Genomic DNA, 20171 nt, shown 5'->3' with positions numbered 1-20171 from the left:
CTACCTCCTTCTCAAATACCAATTATGCGCCAACTGCAGGAGCTCCATCGAAAAGGGACTAGGAACTTCACTCAATCCCGGTCTCGCCACAGGATGTCTAAGGTAAACCGCACCACAGATCTTCTGGTTCACCTCTAGGTACCTAGGAATAAATGCAAAAGCACTCATGTAGGGTCTTGGTTGCCAAGGGGTCATGTAAGGTTTCGATTCATCAATTGGATTTTCCTTCGCTCGTTGAAGTGCAAATTTCAATTTTTCTCGGTAATCGGGTTCTTCTTCTGCATTGATGACTGCTCGAGCTTCTGCAGCAATTGTTTCCAAATCTTCAGATTTGGCGAGTTTGGTTGTGTAGGAGTTGAGGATGGAGGTTAGGTCGGCGACGGATGTGCGTTTTAGTTGTGAGAGGGTGGCTCGAACTTCGCGCTTGAGTTTGCGGAGGGCGATCTTGCGTTTGCCGGACGGAGAATTTTGGCTGTCGGTTAGGAGAATATCGGCGTGTTCCTGAAGAGTTCGAAATTCCATACGGAGTCTGTCCTTTTCGTCCTTTTCTTTGGATTCAGGCGTTTCTTTAGGAGTTGTGGTTTCTCCTCCTTCCTCTCTTGCGGCGGCGGCGGCAGCTTCTTTTTCTTTTTTGGCGGCGGCATTTTTGGCCTTTTGATCATTCATTGCGCGGAGGGACCTTCTGAGACCTCGGCCACTTTTGATTTGGTCTGCGGTTTTTGGAGCACCAGTTGCGAAAAGTACTCTATCAATGTCTACTTGAAACATATCTCCTGGGTTTAGAAGGTATCCTGGATATGGCATCTGATATTGTGTGAGCGAATAGTAAAGCCTAACCTCAGATGCAACTGATTCCATACCTTCTTCCCGTTAACCTTAACCTTTCCATGCACGACAAATTGTCTTGCTTGTCTCGTACTACTTGCAAATAACGCTCTGAAGATGGCCGTATCCAATCGTCTTTCAATAGGTGCGTAAACCATAGACATATAAGGTATTTGATTCCTGTTGAATTGTGCGGCACTCCCGGCACCTTTTAGTATCTCTAATCCAGATCCTCGTCCAGCAGCCAATTCAGAACCATCATGTTCAGCTAAATATTTATAATCCATAGGGATAACAGCTTTCGCTCTCGGTCTAAACATTCTTGTCCATTGGCCTTCTCGAATTTGTTCTCCGTGATATGCTCGACTCAACGACTTTGCTTTCCATTTTTGTTGAAAGAAAGTGTTACCCTCCGGCCTGGGCTTGTATCTTGACAGATTGTATAGATTGATTTTATTCCATGTTTGACGGATTTTCTAGGAGAACAATTAAGTGTCAGCTCGTCGTGTCTCTGGGATCGTTCAAAGTGCCTTGTTGCTAGGCGGGGAAAGACAATTTCAAGGCATAGATTTCTCACATACCACTTTCTTCAACTGATGAAACCTTGACCTCATGATTAAATGTGTATGAGGTGGTCGTCGCTCAAGATATAAGCTGCAATGATGATTCGATAGCGACGATGATGTTCAATACACAACACCATGAACCTCGAAATAAAAAGATGCGCTAATTTCACTAGCGCAGACTTTTAGTTTTCCACCAGCAAAAAAAATTGACCATACAATTTTTGGTTTTTGTAGCTTCTCCCACAAACCCAAACGAAACAAACCTTGAGCTCTTCGAACCAATATTAACCCAAGATTTGCAATCGTTTCTACAATTACTCAAATACCTACATTCAACTCTTTTCCTTCGGATTTCAAATAATACCATTAACTTACTGGCTAATATTCCATTAAAAGATCTGCCAGCCTCTCTTCAGAGTTCAAGGGTCGCGCATCGCTTTTTTTTTTAACTACCTCTTCACCCCGCCTCGTTCGCCTTATCGAGTCACTAAAGAAGGGTTTCATCCATTCAGATAATCAAATTACTTTCTGAAGTATGTATTAATTCATAAATCATTGTCGCAACTACTTATGAGATCTCTTTAGCTACATTTCATTGGAAAATCTATCAGTCGCACAATCTATCGCAAATAATCATGTCCGATATTAAGATGGAAGGCCAAGAGCCCGTCGCTGCAGCTCCAGCTATTACTAACGAGCAAGTGAAGACCGAACCTGAAACTGCTGCCGCACCACCAATTGAGTTGGAAAGCACATCAGCTACCGAGCCAGAAGGGAAGGAAGAGAAGATGAAAGATGCTGAGATTGAAACTGAAGTCAAGGAAGAGAAGATGGAAAACGCCGAGGTTGAGACCGAAGTCAAGGAAGAGAAAACCGACTCCAAAATCAAGCCAGAAATTAAGGAAGAGAAAGTAGAGGTGGCCAATGGTGATGTCAAGAAGGATGTGAAGAAGAAGTTCAACTATGACGAGCCAAGATTTTACGACAACGGGGTTTTGAAAACAAATGCCAATGAGATTTATGGACAGAACAACAGCAAATACGATGCTTCAGTCCTTCCTCCATCTGAGGATGGAGGGTTGATTCGCCGACAGGTGTGAACACTACTTCAAATGTCCATGAAACTTTTACTAACTTTTTGTCTAAAGGTCGAATTCTACTTTGGTGATTCTAATTTGCCAACTGATACTTTCTTGATGAAGGAAACGGGAGGCGCAGAGAACAAGCCTGTCTCTATTGCAACTATTCACGCCTTCAAACGTATGCAGAGATTCCAGCCATATTCTTTGGTCGTCAATGCGCTCAAGGAGAGCAAATTCCTTATTGTGGAAGGAGAAGAAGGAAAAGAGACTGTTAAGCGCAAGAAGGCATTCGACCCATCCGCGAAATCACCAAAACGCGACGCACGATCAGTCTACATCAAGGGATTCGGGGATGAAGAGCCAAGCTCTCAATTCGATATCGAGGCTTTTGTTGCCCCATACGGTGAGGTCAACTCCGTTCGTCTTCGCCGTACGGAGGAGAAGCTCTTCAAGGGATCCGCTTTTATCGAATTTGGGGATGAAGAAACTGCTCAAAAATTCCTCGCTCTTGACCCAAAACCACAGTGGAAGGGAAAACACACATTGGAGATCAAATCCAAGACTCAATACATAGAAGAAAAGAACGAAGAGATTCGAAATGGTACTTTAGTTCCAGCTCAGCATCGAGGACGTAATGGATTCAGAGGCCGTGGCCGCGGTGGTCGTGGAGGTAAGGATTTCGTCAAGAGAGAGCGTGATGGGGATCGTGATGGAGACCGTGATCCAAATGACTGGAAGAAGAGACGTGAAAACGACAGAGAGAATGGTTTCCGAGGTGGTCGTGGTGGTGGTCGTAATCAGCGTGGCGGAAGAGGAAATGGCAGACACAATGACAAGAAGGGTGGTCGCAATGATCGTGGTCCAAGAACCAACGATCGCAACAAGGAGCGCGATGACAAGAACGGGTAGGTTCTACTCCTTCAAATTTCCATCCTATGTAATATACTAACAAATAATCAGTGATGACAAAGAAAAGGAAGTCAAATTGGAAAAATCTACAGAATCTGCCGTTGAGCCATTCACAAACGAGAAGAAGAGAGCAAGAGAAGATGACGGAGGAAACGAGGAACACCAAAACAAGAAGGTTAATACTCAATCTGAAGTTACAGCTAAAGCCTAAATAATACTGGGTCGGACATTAATCTCTCCAATCGTTTCGGCATTGTTATATCGAGGGGTTTCTTTTCCTTGGTGGCGTTTTGAGAGTTAATTCAATTTATTCTTTTCGGTGGGAAAGGGGACATCTGCATTGATATTATGGATTTGACTCGTCTTGTGGCCATTGCACACAGGAACACGAGTGGTGATTTTTCTTGACTTGTAGAAAATGGGGATTTGAATTATTTCATTTGGAGGGGAAAACAAAATTGTTCATGGTTAAGGGGGATTAGCGATCGCGGCTCAAGGATTGATCGTTGAGGGTTGAAAGAAGGGGAAACGGATGAGTGGGTGATTGGAGAAAGGGCTTGTAAATACGTAGGAAGAGGAAGGGGAAAAGGAAAAGGGAGGGTAAGAGAAGAAGGGAGACTTTCAGTGAGGGCAAAGACATTTTGCTATAGGGATTGAAATATTGAAGGAAAGTGAATTGCACAGATCGCTTATTATGTTTCGATTTGTGAATGGTGAAATGGTAAAATATTGAACCAGCGCATATGAGGCATGTGTGGGGAGGGAAAATGGTCGTTGACCTGAATTTCCCCTAAATTACCTAATATGCTATTGCCATACCTAGTAGGCACAAATATCCAGACTCAATATCGGGGGAAGAGAAGCGGATCTTTTGGTTCTTCATTTGATTTCTTTTCTCTTCTTTTCTTCTCTTATTTTTATATTCTACAGGTATCAACGCATCCACCCATCTATCCATCCATCCATCCATAAAGTTTTCTTTTCGAATCCCTCACTCTAGGGATAATGGTGGATATTTTGAGGCTCCTTGATTGAAGTGAGCCATCCTTCATCTCCGCCTATCTCACCTCCCTCCCCTCCAAAGCCCATATATGCAATTTGCATAGTAATACACAACTGATCAATTCATTGATCATAATATCCCCTCATCTCTGTGACTTTTGAAAATGCAAAATGAAGAATTTCGTGTTTTCTTCCAATGTCGTTCTTTACTCATCTTGTCATATTTCTTCACATCTTGTGCGCAATCAACATCAGAGAATTTGAAGCACTATGCAACAATTTCCCCCATGTCCACATGTACAGGCTCCCACTTCTTTTCCCCTTCCTTTCCCCCGCTCGCAACTTCCATATCGCTCGGCAAAGTCTTCTGTCCCGGACTATAAAGATACCAGGCCTTCAAACCGGCAACACTAGCTCTGATCCTCGCCTCATCCAAACTCGCACCTGGTGCCTCCCCTAACTTGTCTCTCCCACTGTATATTCCAACTACGAAGACTGGACTTCTACTAAGTCGACCTGTTTCACTTAGGATTCTGGCAACGGGGGCTTCGAAGTCTTCTCGTGCGCATAAACGGGCGAGGTCGCGCACCGGTTGCGAAAATTGGAAGAGCTTGGAGATGTCGAGGTGACGGGAGAGGATATGTTGTTGAATAAATGTTTTTGCTGCGGCGCGACCAGCGTGAAGATAGATGGCGCCAATGAGCGATTTAACGAAAGAAGCGTACGCATGGTTCATTGGTTGAGGATCCGTGACTTGATTGGATTTCCTGACTGTGTCTCCGAATTCATCATCGTAAACGACTCTACTAGCCATTCCCCTTCTGAAATATGGTGCTTCTTTTCTGGTGGTTTTACCGCTTGAAGTGCGCGCTGCATTGGCATCCAGATGTTTGTATTGGAGCAGTCCCACATCGACTTCATTTCCGGGAGCAAAAGCCGGTTGAACGCCCCAATCCCGGCCTACGAGATGTAAAGTATCGGGACCACTGTATGCGAATACACTTGCGTAAAGCACAGCCATAGGCAAGCGGGGGTAAGTACAAATGAGATATTCGGAAACGTGGTAATGTAATAAATCGCCTCCAATTCTCGCCATTCCTGCATTGTTAAAAGCAGAATTCGAGTTTGCGGACGGCGTAATGAGAGTTCGAGCCAGTGTTTGGAGGGGTAATTTGGAGGGGAGAGAAAGACGGGCGTGGAGGGCTGCGACTTTGGGAGAAGGAGATGGGAGGGGTTTTCGGGTCATTGGTGGTGGTTCGAGGGGTGGTTCACCATCTTCGTTGATTAATTCTTCTGGTTTTGAGGCAAGTGCAGATGTGGACTGCATACGCACACAAGCAGGTATCGAAATCGATGTCGTAGTCCTTCGAGGGAGATTTTGAATGTGCCGCCTCGGATAAGTAGAATAAGATCTATATTTTGGGAAAAGCGATTGGGCGCTCCATCTTTCCAAATGTAACCTCTTCATCGTTTTCTATATTTCCCTTGCCAACGCTTCCAACTCGATTGTAGGATTGAAGGTAATCAAGGGATTTGGCGAATGGATTAACTGCGCGAAATTCGTCGAGAAGAAACAGTCCCGTAGAACAAATTCCAAAATTTCTCGCCCAAGCTCGTGGGACTGCGGTGGTTATTGCGTTAGTCCGTTTATGGTTAGTGTATCTTGATATCTGATGGAAGGATGAACGACATCATTCTGACAATTGACCAGAATCAAGAACCTCAAGAAATCCATCCCACATTTCGCAATTATAAAAATGGTATGTATTTTTTTGCTTAGTTCCATTCTCACTTACTCAGAAGCTAAACTAACAAAACCTCAGGGCGGCGGCGGCAAAATTCCGTAAGTTGTCTACGCAAACTCCTGAGCTTCAACTGCAATTCCAAAAAAAAAAACAACTCTAACTATCATATGCCAGATATCCCAAACACGTTTGGTCCCCAGCCGGAGGATGGTACTCGCAACCCGGTAACTGGAAAGCGAATACGGCGATTATGATGACGGTCATTGTGGGTATTACAGCTGGCATGTGGAAATTAAGCGCGGAGAGGGAATATAGAACAAAGTTTCCGGAGGAGGGAAGGTTTTTTCCTAGTCGATAGTGAGTATGGCTTTGTTCTTGGTTGAGGGATATGGTTGAGATTGCGATGAAGGAGGGGATGAGAAATTGTGAAAGAAGGAGAATTAGACTAACGAAGTTGTAGCTGGAGTAAACAAATCAAAGAGCACGAAGCAGAGAAGCAGAAGAGCATTACTGATCGTGTGATCGAAAAGGTTGCTGGAAACTGATTAGAGGATGGGAGAGAAATTGTACATATTTTGGGTTGTCATGAAATGAATACACTATCAACATTTGTGAAGGAAATATGATGTTTCCTTTGATATGCAGAGAAACATAGAAGGAATCGCAGTGCGAGCTTAGACCGGGCTGCATGTACTCGTGCTGATATCATGATGCTGCCTTGCGAAGTGATTATTGCAGCAATTAGCACTCAAGGCAGTACATATCGAGAGCATTCCACTTGACACCATATCATTTCGTTGAATTATTTGAGTTGAGAAATCGAAATTCTCTCCTTAGGATTGTGAGCATGTATTCATGATATTCCCTACTTTCCTGCTTTTATTAGATCCACACAATCAAAAATTACTTCGTCGATCCACACAAACTCCGATCCAGTGATAGGAGATCCCGTCCTTTTGATAAGTAGAGTCGTATATGGTATGATTTGGATCCAGATACCTTTTTGTATATTCTTATTGAACTCGATTATCCTTGTATTTGACAAAGTAATCACCATGATAAATTTCTCCAGATGTAATATGATTCGGATCTAATTACTTTCTTTACATGTTTTGCTTGTTCAATTTGATTGCTCCTATATCTTATAGAGATAATCATTACAATCGATTTCTTTCGGATGTAGTAACTAATTACTTTATTTGTATATTTTGCTTGTTAAATCTGATTGTCTTTATATCTGACAAAGGTAATCATTATAAAGGATTCCTTTCGGATTTAAATATCTAATTACTTTATCTGATTTTTTATTTGTTCAATCTCATTGTCTCTATATCTGATAAAGGTAATCATTATAATGGATTTCTTTCGGATGTAGTATCTAATTACTTTATTTGCATTTTTTGCTTGTCCAACTTGATTGTCTATATATTTGATAAAGAACCATTACAATAGGATTTTCTCCAGATGTAGAACAGATTAGTGAGGATAATGCAAAAACTTTCCCCTATTAGCTAGCTTCATTCTCTTTATTATCGATAACCTATTTAATCAACCTCCTTTTCTGTCAAATCCAACATCCAAATATCCAATCTTAAAACATTGGCTTCTCTCATCTCTGGACCTTCAAAGCTATGGCAGGAAAATTGACGGTTTACAAACCATTTGAGGGGAGTACCGAGGAAGAATTTGCGGCGCACGTTCCCGAAGAAGAAGATTTCTTATTATGTACCAACTGTGGATGGAATGCCAGCACTCAGCTACATACTGCTTATGAAAGTCATATTAAATGCAGGCCCAGCTCCAACAGAGGTTTGTGGTTCGTTGGCAATAAGTCTGCTTTGAAGGAACATGTATTCACGATTGGGGATTGAAAGACCGTTAGGGTGCTGAAGCTGCCATAGCCAAATTCTTGAGCGAGGATACAACTGTACATGTACCCAAAGTCATAGATTACTGGACGGATAGTACAAGTCATTTCATGTTGATGGAAAGAATGTCAGGTGAGACTCTAGGGGCAGCTTATATGAACGGTGACATTACTCGAAGTCAGCTTGCGACCATCGCGAAAGAGGTGGTCGAATATCTTGTGCAAATACGCAAATTTACTTCGACGAGACTGGAAGATCCAGATGGATCATCTCTAAGAGACAAGCTTTTAGGCTCTCAGCACAACAAAGTAGTATTCATGACGGAAGATGTTGACGAATGGTGGGCTCGTACTGAACCTCGATTAAAAGAAAATAAATCAGAAGAATGGAAGAAGGATTTTAAGGAGAACTATCCCATCAAAGGCGGACCCTACGTACTCTCGCATGGCGACTTGCATCCGAGTAATATTATGGTCAAAGATGGCATATTTCCGGTCTCATCGATTGGGAACATGGTGGTTATCTTCCTGAATGGTTTGAGTTGCTAAAAAGCAAAAATATACCTTACCCATTTGATACTTACTTTACTGAAGAGATGGAAAAACAAATTGGGCCGTTTCCAGAACAGATATCGGATTTTGTTAAAAAGTATAAATCCTGCTTTAGGAATTTCTCGGGAGTGCTGGTTGTGCCTGAGCCTGAGTTTGTTCCATATCGTTATATGGTATGTCCCAACTTTCGTCGATGGTTCGATGAACACAAAATCGGGTGGGAAAGGACGGTTTTGATCCGAGATATAGTTAGGCAAAAGGCAAGAGAAGCGGCTGAACAAGATGCTGAGGAAGCTGCAGCTTTCAAGGCTTTCAAAGCTCTAAGTTTTGAGGGAAGGAAAAATTTAAAGAACAAGGATTAGATTGATTCTTACATATACTGAATAGTGTATGGTTAACCAAAACAAAGTATTCGTCTTTTTATCATATTACGAATCCCCGTCTTTCCCCCCCCCCCAAACTCATCCAAGACTTCCGTTCTATCATTTCATGCTTTTTTCTCATTGGCTTGAAGCCAGTAGCTTTCAAACATCTCTGTTTTTTTTCATTTCCTTTTCCCTGCCCCTAAATCTAAACAGTTAACCAAAAAAAAAATCATTTTTTTTATTATATAGCAAATTTCCTAAAAGAAAAAGACTCTATTCTCTTTTATCACATTCTTCATTGGTCTCAAACATCCTTGTCTCTTCTCATTCCCCTGCTCTCCCCCAAATCTAGAAGGTTAAAAAAAATACGTTCATCATTTTTTATATTGCGAGTTTCCCCAAAGAAAAAGAACCTGTCCCATCATATCACTCTTTCATTGACTCTCAAATACCCCCATCTTTTCTTATTCCCCACCCACCCCACACCCCCAAATCCCCGCAACCAATCTTATCTCTTCCTACCCTTGCCCTTGCCTAGCTCTACAAAGGTAACTCGAGCTCGACGGACTTAATACTATCCTTCAGGTTTGAGGATGCATCTTTGCGGACAACGGAAACCCTGACTGGCTTTCCGCAATCCTTAAAAAGCACAACCAAAAATTTAACATGAAAGAACTCAATCTCTACCTTCATACACGAAGGCTTTGCTTTATGACCTTCCTTATCCTTTCGAGATATCTGCGCTTTAAAAAAAATGGTCGGGATTTGGCATTCATCGTCTCCGAAGGTGATGGTGACAGGTTGCTTGACAAATTCGCCTGCTTTGACAGCCCCACAACGAAGGCAATTCTTGTCCTCTGTGGGGTTGGTGTATGAACAAAGATAACCGGCCATTTTCAATGGTTATTCTGAATAAAGATCTGTGGTTTGATGTGTCCGCCGAGAGAGGTGGATGAGGATGGGGATGAGGATGCGGGAATCTGTGGATTGCTAGCTAATTGGAAGTTAGCGACACGAAGGCGAGGAATTATGAAGAACATGAACGGGGAAAAGAGATACTTACGTAGATTGGCCTTTTTTAGCGTGTGTAAAACAAGTAATACGATGGAGTTGTATGTCGCTCGGGACGGGGTTTGCTGTGAAATGCTGGTGAGATTTGTTCTTGATTGATTTGAATTTCCAATTTCTCGTGTCGAGAAGGAACTGATGAATATTGCTCCTTCAGGCTGCTGGTTATTTTTTGAATGAAGGGCGAATCCTGAATGATATATATCCGAAGAGGAAGGCTCCAAGTATTGGGATTTAATGGGTAAAACTTTTGGAAGCCCGTCTGTCTTGTTTCGGAACGTCGATACGATGGTAGATGAAAGAATCTATTGATCGGTAAAGCCACAAAACAAAGATTTAAGTGATCTAATACTCCCTCCCCTGTGTAGAGTACGCATATCGGAGTCCCAACAGAGATTATGGCAACTCAAATTTAAAATTTGGGAAGCTGCCAAGAAAAGAATATTCTAGATGAACGATAGTGTAGTGGAACAGCGAGACATTTGAGTAAGCTCTGATTCAAACCTTTAAAAGTCTAAGGAAGTAGAACTAGAAGGCTGAAACCTTTCATGAACAGGTGTTCGTTGTCAGACATCTTCTCATGATGATTCATATCATTGATGATATAATTTGACTACCTTCATCAAGTTCAACGTCCACCTCTTCCCCTGTCTGAGACACCAATCCAAAACCAGTACGAGAATAAATGTGCCCAATACAGCTTTGTAGACGTTGAAGGAAGAGTGAGATATTGTGTCTACTAAACACGTACAGCACACAATCTTGTTCAAAGCCACATCTTCAGTATACAACATGTAATGTCCCGCTGTGTATACTAATTCCATGGCATAGGATATATCGCTTTGAACCGGCTCTCTACTTTTTGATACCATGCTCTACATCCACTAGAAGGAATCCATGCAACAATATAAACTTACAATATTCTTCGAACACTAGAATAACTTGAGTTAAATGTCACTTGTAGACTTGCCCTTCAGCAAGAACATCCGAAGCGAACTGTATGAGAGATGTCTGAATTATTGAAATGTGAACTCATGTAATAGTCGGCGCTCTATGACTCAGCCTCCTCAGCCTTCTACTGTCGCAGTCGGGTAAAGCGCGGTGTAGCCCATTACTTTTGATGCTGTCGCAGATAATGCCTGTGATCTCCGATGATCTAAAAGCCAACGAAACACATCTTCTTTATGTAGAATCTTATCATCTCCATTATTCGCTGAGAAAATACTATCTCACTATTCTTATTTTAGTTTTCCGGTGTTTAAAATTCTCTTTGTCGAAATATAAGCGAGATGACAGGGTTTATCCATCTAAGCATCTTTCTTATTCTGAGACAGAAAGATGATTTTGATAGGGAGAGATTCTATCACGAATTTGAATGGTATCCAAGGAGTCCGGTCTAAAACTCTTATCTATTTCTACATGATTTCTATGACCAAAATAGTCGTAAATATAAGGAACCAAAATCCGTATAACCTTATCATGACTTGATTTTGGCCACGATAGATCTAGGAATTATCTCCAAAAAAAAAACCCCCCATACGACATAGAAACGTCACCTACCAGATCGTTCAAAAACAGGGGTCTCGGCGTATTGAAGAACCTCATAGATGCGAATCGCATGGATCATTCTTGGAATGTTCTTTCAAGACAAACGACCAAAAGCTCGGCACAGATACCCAACGATAGTGTTCGTTTAAAAAGGTGGTGGTAGAGGCAGAGGCGTCGGGTGGCTGAGATCGATGTTCGATTGTTGTCAGTCATGACCGTTCAACATGCATGGTTGGGAAGCGGTAATGCTACAGTATAATGTGAAACTTCTCGGTCGATTCCGTTAAAGAAAACCCATCCGGATTTAACATTGACAGGTTTCTGTATCTGATGATTGATATTATATAGAAATATGCATGTAGTGGATGTAATTATACCCGCTAATCGCGCTTGACATCGATTTGATGCGATCACCTTGAAAGATTAGAAATAATCATATTTTTTTTTAGAGATGAGAAGAACACACGGATTTATATCTAATCCCTAACATTAAAGGCCTCTCATGCTGTTATTCAACTTTTCAATCCCAGTCAAATTCATCATAACCGAATCACAAATCGTCTATTTTGACCAACCATCAGATGCTATTTTTAGTATATTCAATCAACACTATCAAAGCATGGGAATCAAAAATTGCTCACCAAGGCGTACCAGCTTCATCGGTTAACCGTGCCATAAGGAAAGGTCTTGGATTTTTGAAAAAGCTACGCCGGAGATGTCCGTCCTCCAATGTTCTATTTCCAAAGATTCGGTAATTTTGTTGGTGAGTTATTGAGTCGAATGGTTCACGAATATTATCTCTTGGGTGGTGTTGGATGGGATGACTTTACGCTGCCCAGGTTCTCCTCCTTTAGCTCGTCGAGAATTGAGGTAAGGGTTTCGATATGCCATAAAAGTCTTGCGTCAATCATGTAGGCTCGCTCTAGGGAGGCTTAGGCCAGCAGAGGCGGTTTGCGTGGAGATGACAATACGGTGATTGTTGATGCGGAGGTGGCTGGTACCGGATTAATGTCCTCGGGCATGATTTCTGAAATTTGAAGACTTGTGTATGTGTATTGGGAAGTGGAGTGAGATGATATGAGATAGTATGAAGCTTTGCTCTTAAAGAGAGTGGAGGTTCAGAAAATATACTGGTTCGCAATACGCGCAGCACGTTGACTGGCTGATGAATGGATAGGAAGACTTGGCCTACGCATTCCCTAGCTTAATAGGAGGTTTTTGCATCTAGACTTCCATAAGAAGAGGGAAAGTTGTTTCTGCCGGTGTTAATATCTTGCACGAGAGTAATGCAGAAAAGTAAAGCATGTCTAAAACCAGATCATTTATAATAAAGATGCTTGTGTTATTATCATTGAGGCAAAATACTAGTACGATATAGTGAATTTCTTTCCCCTAGAACCCGCTAACTGGTAGCCACTTTGCTTAGTATGAACATTTCCTACTTTGTGTTTCTCGCAGCTAATCTTCCGACCAAAGTGTTTGACTTCTGGTTCGATGATAGGTAGATAAAGCAGAAGGAATTATACCTTGATCGAGTAATAGAATACCCATTATGTCCCATTCATGAAATACCAACTAGATTAAATGATGTTGACTGCAAAGCATTATATTTAGAGTCATGTCAAATATCATCAATAACTGAACCTTGGTACTTTTGAATATTAAATACCTACTGCAGTAACGCTCGGTCGGACATTAATAAATAGAGTAGAATAAAAGAGAATTTTATTACTCAAGCAAAAAAGAATGACATACAGAGTAAAGAACGATACTGAATAATAAAAACAAGTGAATATTGGATTAAGGCACGATACTTCAAAAGCACAACATACACGAAAAACAATTACGATATGATTGATGATTTGCTTTTATTGAGTTATAAAAGAGCATCTACTACTGATTCAAGTCACACATTATTATCATTCTTCCTCCGTCGAAATTCTATCAAAGATTCATATAATATCGACAAAGATGCCAGCATTCGTTCCATTCCTAACTCCCATAAATCGATGACTAGCAATGCTTGATAATACTCTGCGTCAAACACAGCGTTGAACTCCTTTTTCAAATCTTGGCCTTCATCAAGGAGATGACGTAATTGGAGCCGATTTTTACCTGTATCATCGCCAGGAGCGGGCCACACATATGAATGTATAAGTTTTTTTATTGGTAGAAGGATCTCTATATGGTATTTCTCTAGTAAACTAGACGCAAGTTCGCCTATTGGTTGAGATGGGGCTGGACCGTTGCGCCACAAACACAACACCTCTTGTAATTTGGATGTGAGAAAGGCGACCTGCTTTGAGAGTTCCTCATTGCTGATGCATGGTCGAGCGTCGTCAACGGACGCATCCGTTGTTGGAGCGGTGGTGGATTGAGTGGAGTTATTGTTATGGGCCATGATTTCAGATTTTTAAAAGGTTATGTATGTCTTGGTTCTCGATAAATCCGGAAGGAATATAAGACTTCGATCTGTACTCGATGACGAGGCGAGGAAAAGAAGAGTGTGAAACTGATTTATGAGACGACGTGAGGGTATTTCGTATTGCGAAGTTGGTGATGTGCGTTGAGGTGTTTTGTATTTTATCGACCCGAAGTTCCCGAAGATGGTTTGATTAACATGCTATAAAGTGTAGATGTCGGTGTTGATACGTTGACGTGTTGGTACGTGAAGTGGTAATGTGTGTGTTGACGTTGGTATTTTAATGTTTTGATATGTGGTGCACTGAATTGAGGTCTGTTGGAGTGTTGGTGTAGAAGTAAAAGAGAAAAGTAAAAAAGGAAGGATGGAGCAGAATACAAGTACTACCAAAGCCCCGCACACTTAATACAGTATATATGACAAATAAACAAACTATGCATTAATTCATATGTCTTGGTAAAGAATATTGTCTTCAAAGTCATATCATAAAGTGATATTAAATTTATGAGTCTTAGTGATTGCAAAACTGACCAGACCATGACAGTAAATAACACTTGCAATTATGAAAAAGAAATTACCTCAAATCAGACCATGCACTAATTTCTGATAATGCCATCGATAAAGCTTAGCATAATTCGAGTCAAATATCTCTGGGCCGCCAGAAAATATCATATTGGGAGCCACATCCCAAGTCATCATCACTAGATGACTCTTAGCGACCGGGAAACTTCAACACCATATCACTCGCACGTACGTTCATAGAAAAGAAACGTTTTCGTGAATCAGAATTCCTTTATAAGCCAAATAACATGAAGACATTAGACTCACTCGAGTAAAAATCATCGCTCAGTTTCCGACCCAAAGAAACTTCTTTCAGCAGCACATTCACATATTGTACAGCCCCATGATTAGCCAAATGGAAAGCTGTCACGATTAAATCATTCCATAAACTAATTTTGATATCACCAGAGCCTCTAAACTCCTCGCGTACATGCATACATTTATCGTTCGTCCCTCTATTCATCCATCTTGCTTGGCCATAAACAGACAAATAACTTAATACAACCAAGATCTTGTATTCTGCGTTGTTCCCCAGACCTAAAAATCCATTTAATTTCCTCAATTCTAAATTTTATAAACCAAATCTCCCTCCGTATACATGATGTCATTTCTCTCATCCATCGCCCTCAGCGCCGCTGTTGCCTCTTCCCTCTCAAAACTACCTCCCGCAGCTCCACCAATACGTCGGTTAACTGCCTCAATGATAGCATTGACCTCGGCACTATCGTCTTCGAAGAGGGATGTATTCATCATTTGTCCTAATGTTGTGCGGAATACTTGGAGACGGTTAGGTGTAATACCAGCTGAAACATTGAGCGCTGCGGTTCCTGCGGCGAGTTCCTCTTCTTCGTCTTCTACGTTTTGTGGTTGGGACTGTGATTGACTCGAAGTACCTCTCAAAGCCTGAGAAGCAGGGAGAGAAGATGCGAATGAAGTTTGGGATTGTGTTGGTGCGCGACTTGAAGATGCTCGTGCTGGACGTGAACGTGCTGGACTTGCTGTATACATATCATCTTCCTCCTCATCATTATTCTGCACCGCACTTGAACCAGTACCATTTCGTCTAGACGAAGAAGCAGCCGAAGCTCTTGTCCTCACCGTACCAGGTGTGCGGGTTGCTCTTGTTGATGGTGCACGAGAAGTAGGAGCTGGAGAGTCATCGTCATCTGAAGATGAACTCTCGTTTCCTGAAGATTCATCCTCAAGAGGTCTGGTCTTTCTCCTCTTGGATTTCTTCTCATCCTCAAGCACTTCCTTGAAAAGTGCGAATCTCAAGATACTCTCAGCGGCTAATGCATCCACCTCCTCAACTCTGGTGCTTAATCTCGATTTTGCATGTGCAGTACTCAAACGAATGATAGTTTCCAGTGTTCTAACTGTCATTGCATTCGTCTTTCGTTGATTTCCTTGCATATCGTCGTTTCTTAAAGCTACGTATATATCACTAATTCTATCACTAGCTTCTTGGGTCAAGAGCGGCTTTATTCTGGTTTTGGCGTATTGAATGTATTTCTTCATAAAGGGAATACTCAGGACTTCCACTCTACGATGGGAGCCGCGGCCAGTCGTAACGGTGACTCCAGCGTGTAACATTTCGTTATATTTTTCGTAGACAGGTGTTACTTGATTGGCATCTGCTTCTTGTTCAACACCTACACCGAGTGTTTGATGGGCTTGTTCACGGACAGGGGCTCCTTCTTCCGTTTGGGGGTCTCTGTATCTGTGCATTCTTAAAACGTGTTCTGAAATTTGTCGATCGCGGAAATCCTCGATATCATCCGTCACTACGAATAGTAAATCGAAACGAGAAAGGAGAGAATCAGGGAGTGCGATATTCTTGTGAGGGTCTTTGTGGGTATCGTATTGACCGAAGATCGGATTGGCGGCTGCGATGACGGAACAGCGGGCGTTGAGGGAAGTATGGATACCAGCTTTTGCAATAGTGACGGTTTGTTGTTCCATCACTTCATGAATAGCCACTCTGTCTATATCAGACATTTTATCGAACTCATCAATACATACCACTCCGCGATCAGCTAAGACCATAGCACCTGCTTCGAGACGACGTTCACCAGTTTCTTTATCGGAGGTAACAGCGGCCGTGAGACCAACACCGGAGGATCCTCGACCTGTTGTTGCAATCGCAAGAGGGGCGGTATTCAGGACGAAACGAAGTACTTGAGATTTGGCTGTAGAGGGGTCACCAACCATAAGGATATTGATATCTCCTCTCAGATGTGTTCCATTCTCAAGGTTCTTTTCCAACCCACCCAACAACATGAGGAGAATTGCTTTCTTGATATGTTCATGTCCATAAATACTAGGCGCCAAGGATTGAGAAAGAAGATTGAAAAGATTCTTCTTCTTTGCGATCTTGTTGATGTTTCGAATATCAGTATCGGTGATGGTGTGTGTCGCAATTCCTCCCCCTGATTTCGAAGATAAAAGAACCACATTATTAGCCAATACCACCGTTTTGAAAAGTGCACTGCTATGCCCCGCATTTCTATTCCCCAAACTCCTATAAATTCCCACAAGTTGTACTCGATCACCAGGCTTAACTTTATCAACCAAATCATCATCCAAAATAACATCCACACCTCTTGGAAGTTGACCTGCTGGTGCTCTTTCCGGCATTTCTTGAATGGATATTGTTTGATGATCTCTGTATGTGCAGTAACCATATTCCGTAATCAAAGGATTTCCTTGTTCATCTTCCTGTGGATAAACACTCGATGTACTTGCTCCACTTGCTGTCATTGTTTGATCCTTATATTCCCTGAAATGGAATATCTTTTTCTTCTCATTATAGTGTACACTCTTGACAACTTTCGGCCTCACCAATGAACATCTTGTGACAATTCCCTCCAAACTAACCATCCTGTTCAAATGCGTACTTGACAAAGTCCTGGGATTACATGCGAATTGACCAAAACTTCCAGAAAAAGCACAATAGTACATAGTGTCCTCAGAAGATTGTCTAGCATTAGTATTTGGGATTGTTTGTACTATTTGAAATAGTGCGCGATCGAATGCTTGAGCGAAATCAAATGGTTGCTCGAGAAGGCCATTTGCCAATTCTGGATTATGTGCGCGAACTTCATCGATACTGACAATTAAGCGGCGTTGCTTCTTTTGAAGCATGAGTATGATATCGGATCGATAAGTTCTCGCTGAGCCATCCGCTATGGTTTATTAGGTCAGTATTTGCAGGTAAATAGATGAGATCAAAATGGAAACATACTTGGATCGAGAAATTCTTGTGCAGACCGAACACGATCGGCTACAGCCTCATCTCTTAATTGTGCGCCGTCCATTGCAAAGAAGAGATCTGGTTATCCTCAGATGCGGTGCTAAGATCAAATCTGAAGCTATGGTGGTTTGTTGTTGAAGTTAAAGAGGGGCTGCGATACTGGGTTGCTGTGGTATTGACAATCGCGAAATTTCAATTCAAAGGGAGAAACCGCGTTGAGACGCGTATTGGGCGCGTAAAGTGGTTTTCAACACCACGTGATTTAGTCGTCTTTATTATGATTCAACGTCGCACCACACACACATTTTGTAGTTTGATACCCACAGAAACTATGCGAATTTCTGGAAATTATCTGATATCAACATACATTACAAAAAAGCACTCTAGCCATTAAATCAAAATTAACTCAACAGATCTATAAAATTCAACCATCTTCATCAAATCCGCATCAAAGCCATTGTAATACTTATATAACGTAAGTCATGGCGTAATGCGTCTAATGGCGTAATGCGTCTAATTGCGGGGAACCACTCTATTAAAATCTCAATTACTCAACAATCAACTATAATACAATCTCCAATATCACTTTCAGATTCATCTTCAACTTCTTCTCCAATATCCTCTTCAGTTTCAGTCTTATATTCAATTACTTTCCCTTTCCCTTTTCCTTTTTTCATTATCTGTACTTTAGTAGCTTTTTCGGCTTCCATTACTACATCACATAATTCTTGCATAGAAATATGAAAATGACCCTTCAAAACTAATCTCTTTCCTTTCTTATGTATCGTACGTTTCTTCATAATAGCTCGTAAATTATTCGCATCGTGTTGGTGAACAATACTTTGAGCTCGAAGTTGCTCACTCCCAATCGTCAATTTTCGAATGTATTGACGAACCGGGGTTGAAAGAGTTGTATCATTTTCAATTGTTGAATTTAAAAGGTTATTTGCTGTTTGTAAGATTGCTACATCCGGGGGTGAGCTATTGACGAAGACTTGATTAAAAATATCAAATTGAGTTGGTTCTTTGGATATTTCGACTTCGGGGGTAAACTCTCGACCCAGTATATGGAACACTCTCTATGGATTAAATAGATGTAACCTAGCTCCCCGCCATGCCGATTCGATATTTTGATGATGGCATACATCGGCTCGAGCTTTAATATATGCCTCCATCCATTTAATCTTTTGTATTTGTATAAGTTGAGCTTGATTCAAATCAGAAAGTGCTGCGGTGAGCCGTTTTTTCAATGGACCGAAAACCGCAACATCAAGTGGCTGAAGCAAATGCGAGGTATGAGGAGGAAGTATAAGAAGTACAATTCGATTTTGAAGGTAGTGAGCTATAAAGCTTCCACTAATATAAGAATCGTGGCTATCGCAGATGAGAAGCCGATATTTGCCATCTGCTTTTGCACGAGTTGTAGGTTCGAAAACACGTTTTAACCATTCTAATCCATGAAGATTGCTTGTCCAGCCCTTTGTATTTGCTGAAAAGAACCAGCTACCAAGAACTTCCTTCGGAATCCAATTTTGAAGAACGTTTTTACCTTTAAAAATCTCGAGTGGTGGAAGAATGAATCCATCCGCACAAATACACTCTACTATTGAAATCCACTCTTGACGGCCTGGATATGCTTGATGTTTTGTACAAAGTGTAGAATCGATAATAATTCGGGTTGATTCCATTGTCCCAATTGAATATCCAGATTCATCCATATTGTATTTGTCTTTCTTCTCAATTCCATAATCCTGAATCGCTTTTTGATACGCGTCAAATCAAGTACTACATGTTTCTTTGATTGCATCATCCATTCTTACAGATTCAATTCGACGGCCAATAACAACTGTAAGATGAGGATGTCGTTTGATAAATCGTGGAACCCATTCATGATCAAGAAGGTGTTGTGGTGGGAGTTCAAGAGAGTCAAATAAGGGGCAATCCAAATTATAAGTCCGTTTTGAACGTAACTCCTCAGCCAATTCTTTTAACAATTGATGGCTTGGTGAATAACCGCTAATTGTCAATTGCTTTATCTATTTAAGAAGTACATTCTCTTGTATAGCAGAAAGTTTCTGTTGCGATTGATATACTTCAGAACGCGATGAACCCCCTTTGACGCGTCGCGTCACAGTATCTTTAGAAAGCCCCAGTTCTTTTGCAGCTTCATATGAAGACTTATACTTTCCATTTTGAACTCCTAATACTGCTTCAGCAAGTCGAGATTCCATTTCCTGCACTTTTAAACTTTTTCGACGGACCATTGTTGAATTGTTGCTTTTTTGATGGGGTGGTCCCCCACAATTAGACGCATTACGCCATTAGACGCATTACGCCATGACTTACGTTATGTTAAAAGGAATGACCTTACACAGGGAATAGTGGGAAGCTGATAGGGCAGATCTG

The 20171-nt window shown here is 41.5% G+C and overlaps 10 protein-coding genes across 10 annotated transcripts; 3 read left to right on the top strand and 7 right to left on the bottom strand.

Annotated features, from left to right (window-relative positions):
* SS1G_13338 (hypothetical protein) lies at positions 1–1439 on the bottom strand (the record flags this gene model as incomplete). Its single annotated transcript, XM_001585771.1, has 3 exons — positions 1–804; positions 861–1301; positions 1407–1439. The coding sequence occupies 3 exons, from the start codon at positions 1437–1439 to the stop codon at positions 1–3; spliced, it is 1278 nt and encodes a 425-aa protein (XP_001585821.1).
* A 587-nt stretch (positions 1440–2026) lies between these two features.
* Positions 2027–3593, top strand: SS1G_13337 (hypothetical protein; the record flags this gene model as incomplete). Its single annotated transcript, XM_001585770.1, has 3 exons — positions 2027–2485; positions 2540–3378; positions 3434–3593. The coding sequence occupies 3 exons, from the start codon at positions 2027–2029 to the stop codon at positions 3591–3593; spliced, it is 1458 nt and encodes a 485-aa protein (XP_001585820.1).
* A 1059-nt stretch (positions 3594–4652) lies between these two features.
* On the bottom strand, positions 4653–5405 carry SS1G_13336 (mitochondrial 54S ribosomal protein YmL3; the record flags this gene model as incomplete). The annotated part of the gene is made up of 1 exon (XM_001585769.1): positions 4653–5405. The coding sequence occupies one exon, from the start codon at positions 5403–5405 to the stop codon at positions 4653–4655; it is 753 nt and encodes a 250-aa protein (XP_001585819.1).
* A 736-nt stretch (positions 5406–6141) lies between these two features.
* On the top strand, positions 6142–6674 carry SS1G_13335 (hypothetical protein; the record flags this gene model as incomplete). The annotated part of the gene is made up of 4 exons (XM_001585768.1): positions 6142–6144; positions 6208–6227; positions 6304–6468; positions 6590–6674. 4 exons carry the CDS (start codon positions 6142–6144, stop codon positions 6672–6674), a joined length of 273 nt encoding a protein of 90 aa, XP_001585818.1.
* A 1086-nt stretch (positions 6675–7760) lies between these two features.
* SS1G_13334 (predicted protein) lies at positions 7761–8910 on the top strand (the record flags this gene model as incomplete). The annotated part of the gene is made up of 3 exons (XM_001585767.1): positions 7761–7938; positions 8031–8459; positions 8798–8910. 3 exons carry the CDS (start codon positions 7761–7763, stop codon positions 8908–8910), a joined length of 720 nt encoding a protein of 239 aa, XP_001585817.1.
* Positions 8911–9453: 543 nt separating this feature from the next.
* Positions 9454–9807, bottom strand: SS1G_13333 (predicted protein; the record flags this gene model as incomplete). The annotated part of the gene is made up of 1 exon (XM_001585766.1): positions 9454–9807. The coding sequence occupies one exon, from the start codon at positions 9805–9807 to the stop codon at positions 9454–9456; it is 354 nt and encodes a 117-aa protein (XP_001585816.1).
* Positions 9808–12323: 2516 nt separating this feature from the next.
* On the bottom strand, positions 12324–12440 carry SS1G_13332 (predicted protein; the record flags this gene model as incomplete). Its single annotated transcript, XM_001585765.1, has 1 exon — positions 12324–12440. One exon carries the CDS (start codon positions 12438–12440, stop codon positions 12324–12326), a length of 117 nt encoding a protein of 38 aa, XP_001585815.1.
* Positions 12441–13435: 995 nt separating this feature from the next.
* Positions 13436–13930, bottom strand: SS1G_13331 (predicted protein; the record flags this gene model as incomplete). Its single annotated transcript, XM_001585764.1, has 1 exon — positions 13436–13930. One exon carries the CDS (start codon positions 13928–13930, stop codon positions 13436–13438), a length of 495 nt encoding a protein of 164 aa, XP_001585814.1.
* Positions 13931–14744: 814 nt separating this feature from the next.
* On the bottom strand, positions 14745–17829 carry SS1G_13330 (conserved hypothetical protein; the record flags this gene model as incomplete). The annotated part of the gene is made up of 3 exons (XM_001585763.1): positions 14745–15049; positions 15175–17697; positions 17757–17829. The coding sequence occupies 3 exons, from the start codon at positions 17827–17829 to the stop codon at positions 14745–14747; spliced, it is 2901 nt and encodes a 966-aa protein (XP_001585813.1).
* Positions 17830–18316: 487 nt separating this feature from the next.
* On the bottom strand, positions 18317–20029 carry SS1G_13329 (hypothetical protein; the record flags this gene model as incomplete). The annotated part of the gene is made up of 4 exons (XM_001585762.1): positions 18317–18844; positions 18911–19516; positions 19586–19801; positions 19859–20029. The coding sequence occupies 4 exons, from the start codon at positions 20027–20029 to the stop codon at positions 18317–18319; spliced, it is 1521 nt and encodes a 506-aa protein (XP_001585812.1).
* Between the last annotated feature and the right edge of the window lie 142 nt (positions 20030–20171).

The sequence above is a fragment of the Sclerotinia sclerotiorum genome, genomic scaffold, assembly GCF_000146945.2.
Source record: "Sclerotinia sclerotiorum 1980 UF-70 scaffold_24 genomic scaffold, whole genome shotgun sequence".
Lineage (NCBI taxonomy): Eukaryota > Fungi > Ascomycota > Leotiomycetes > Helotiales > Sclerotiniaceae > Sclerotinia > Sclerotinia sclerotiorum.
Note: the sequence above shows the minus strand (reverse complement) of the source record. Positions and strands in the feature narration are given on the sequence as shown.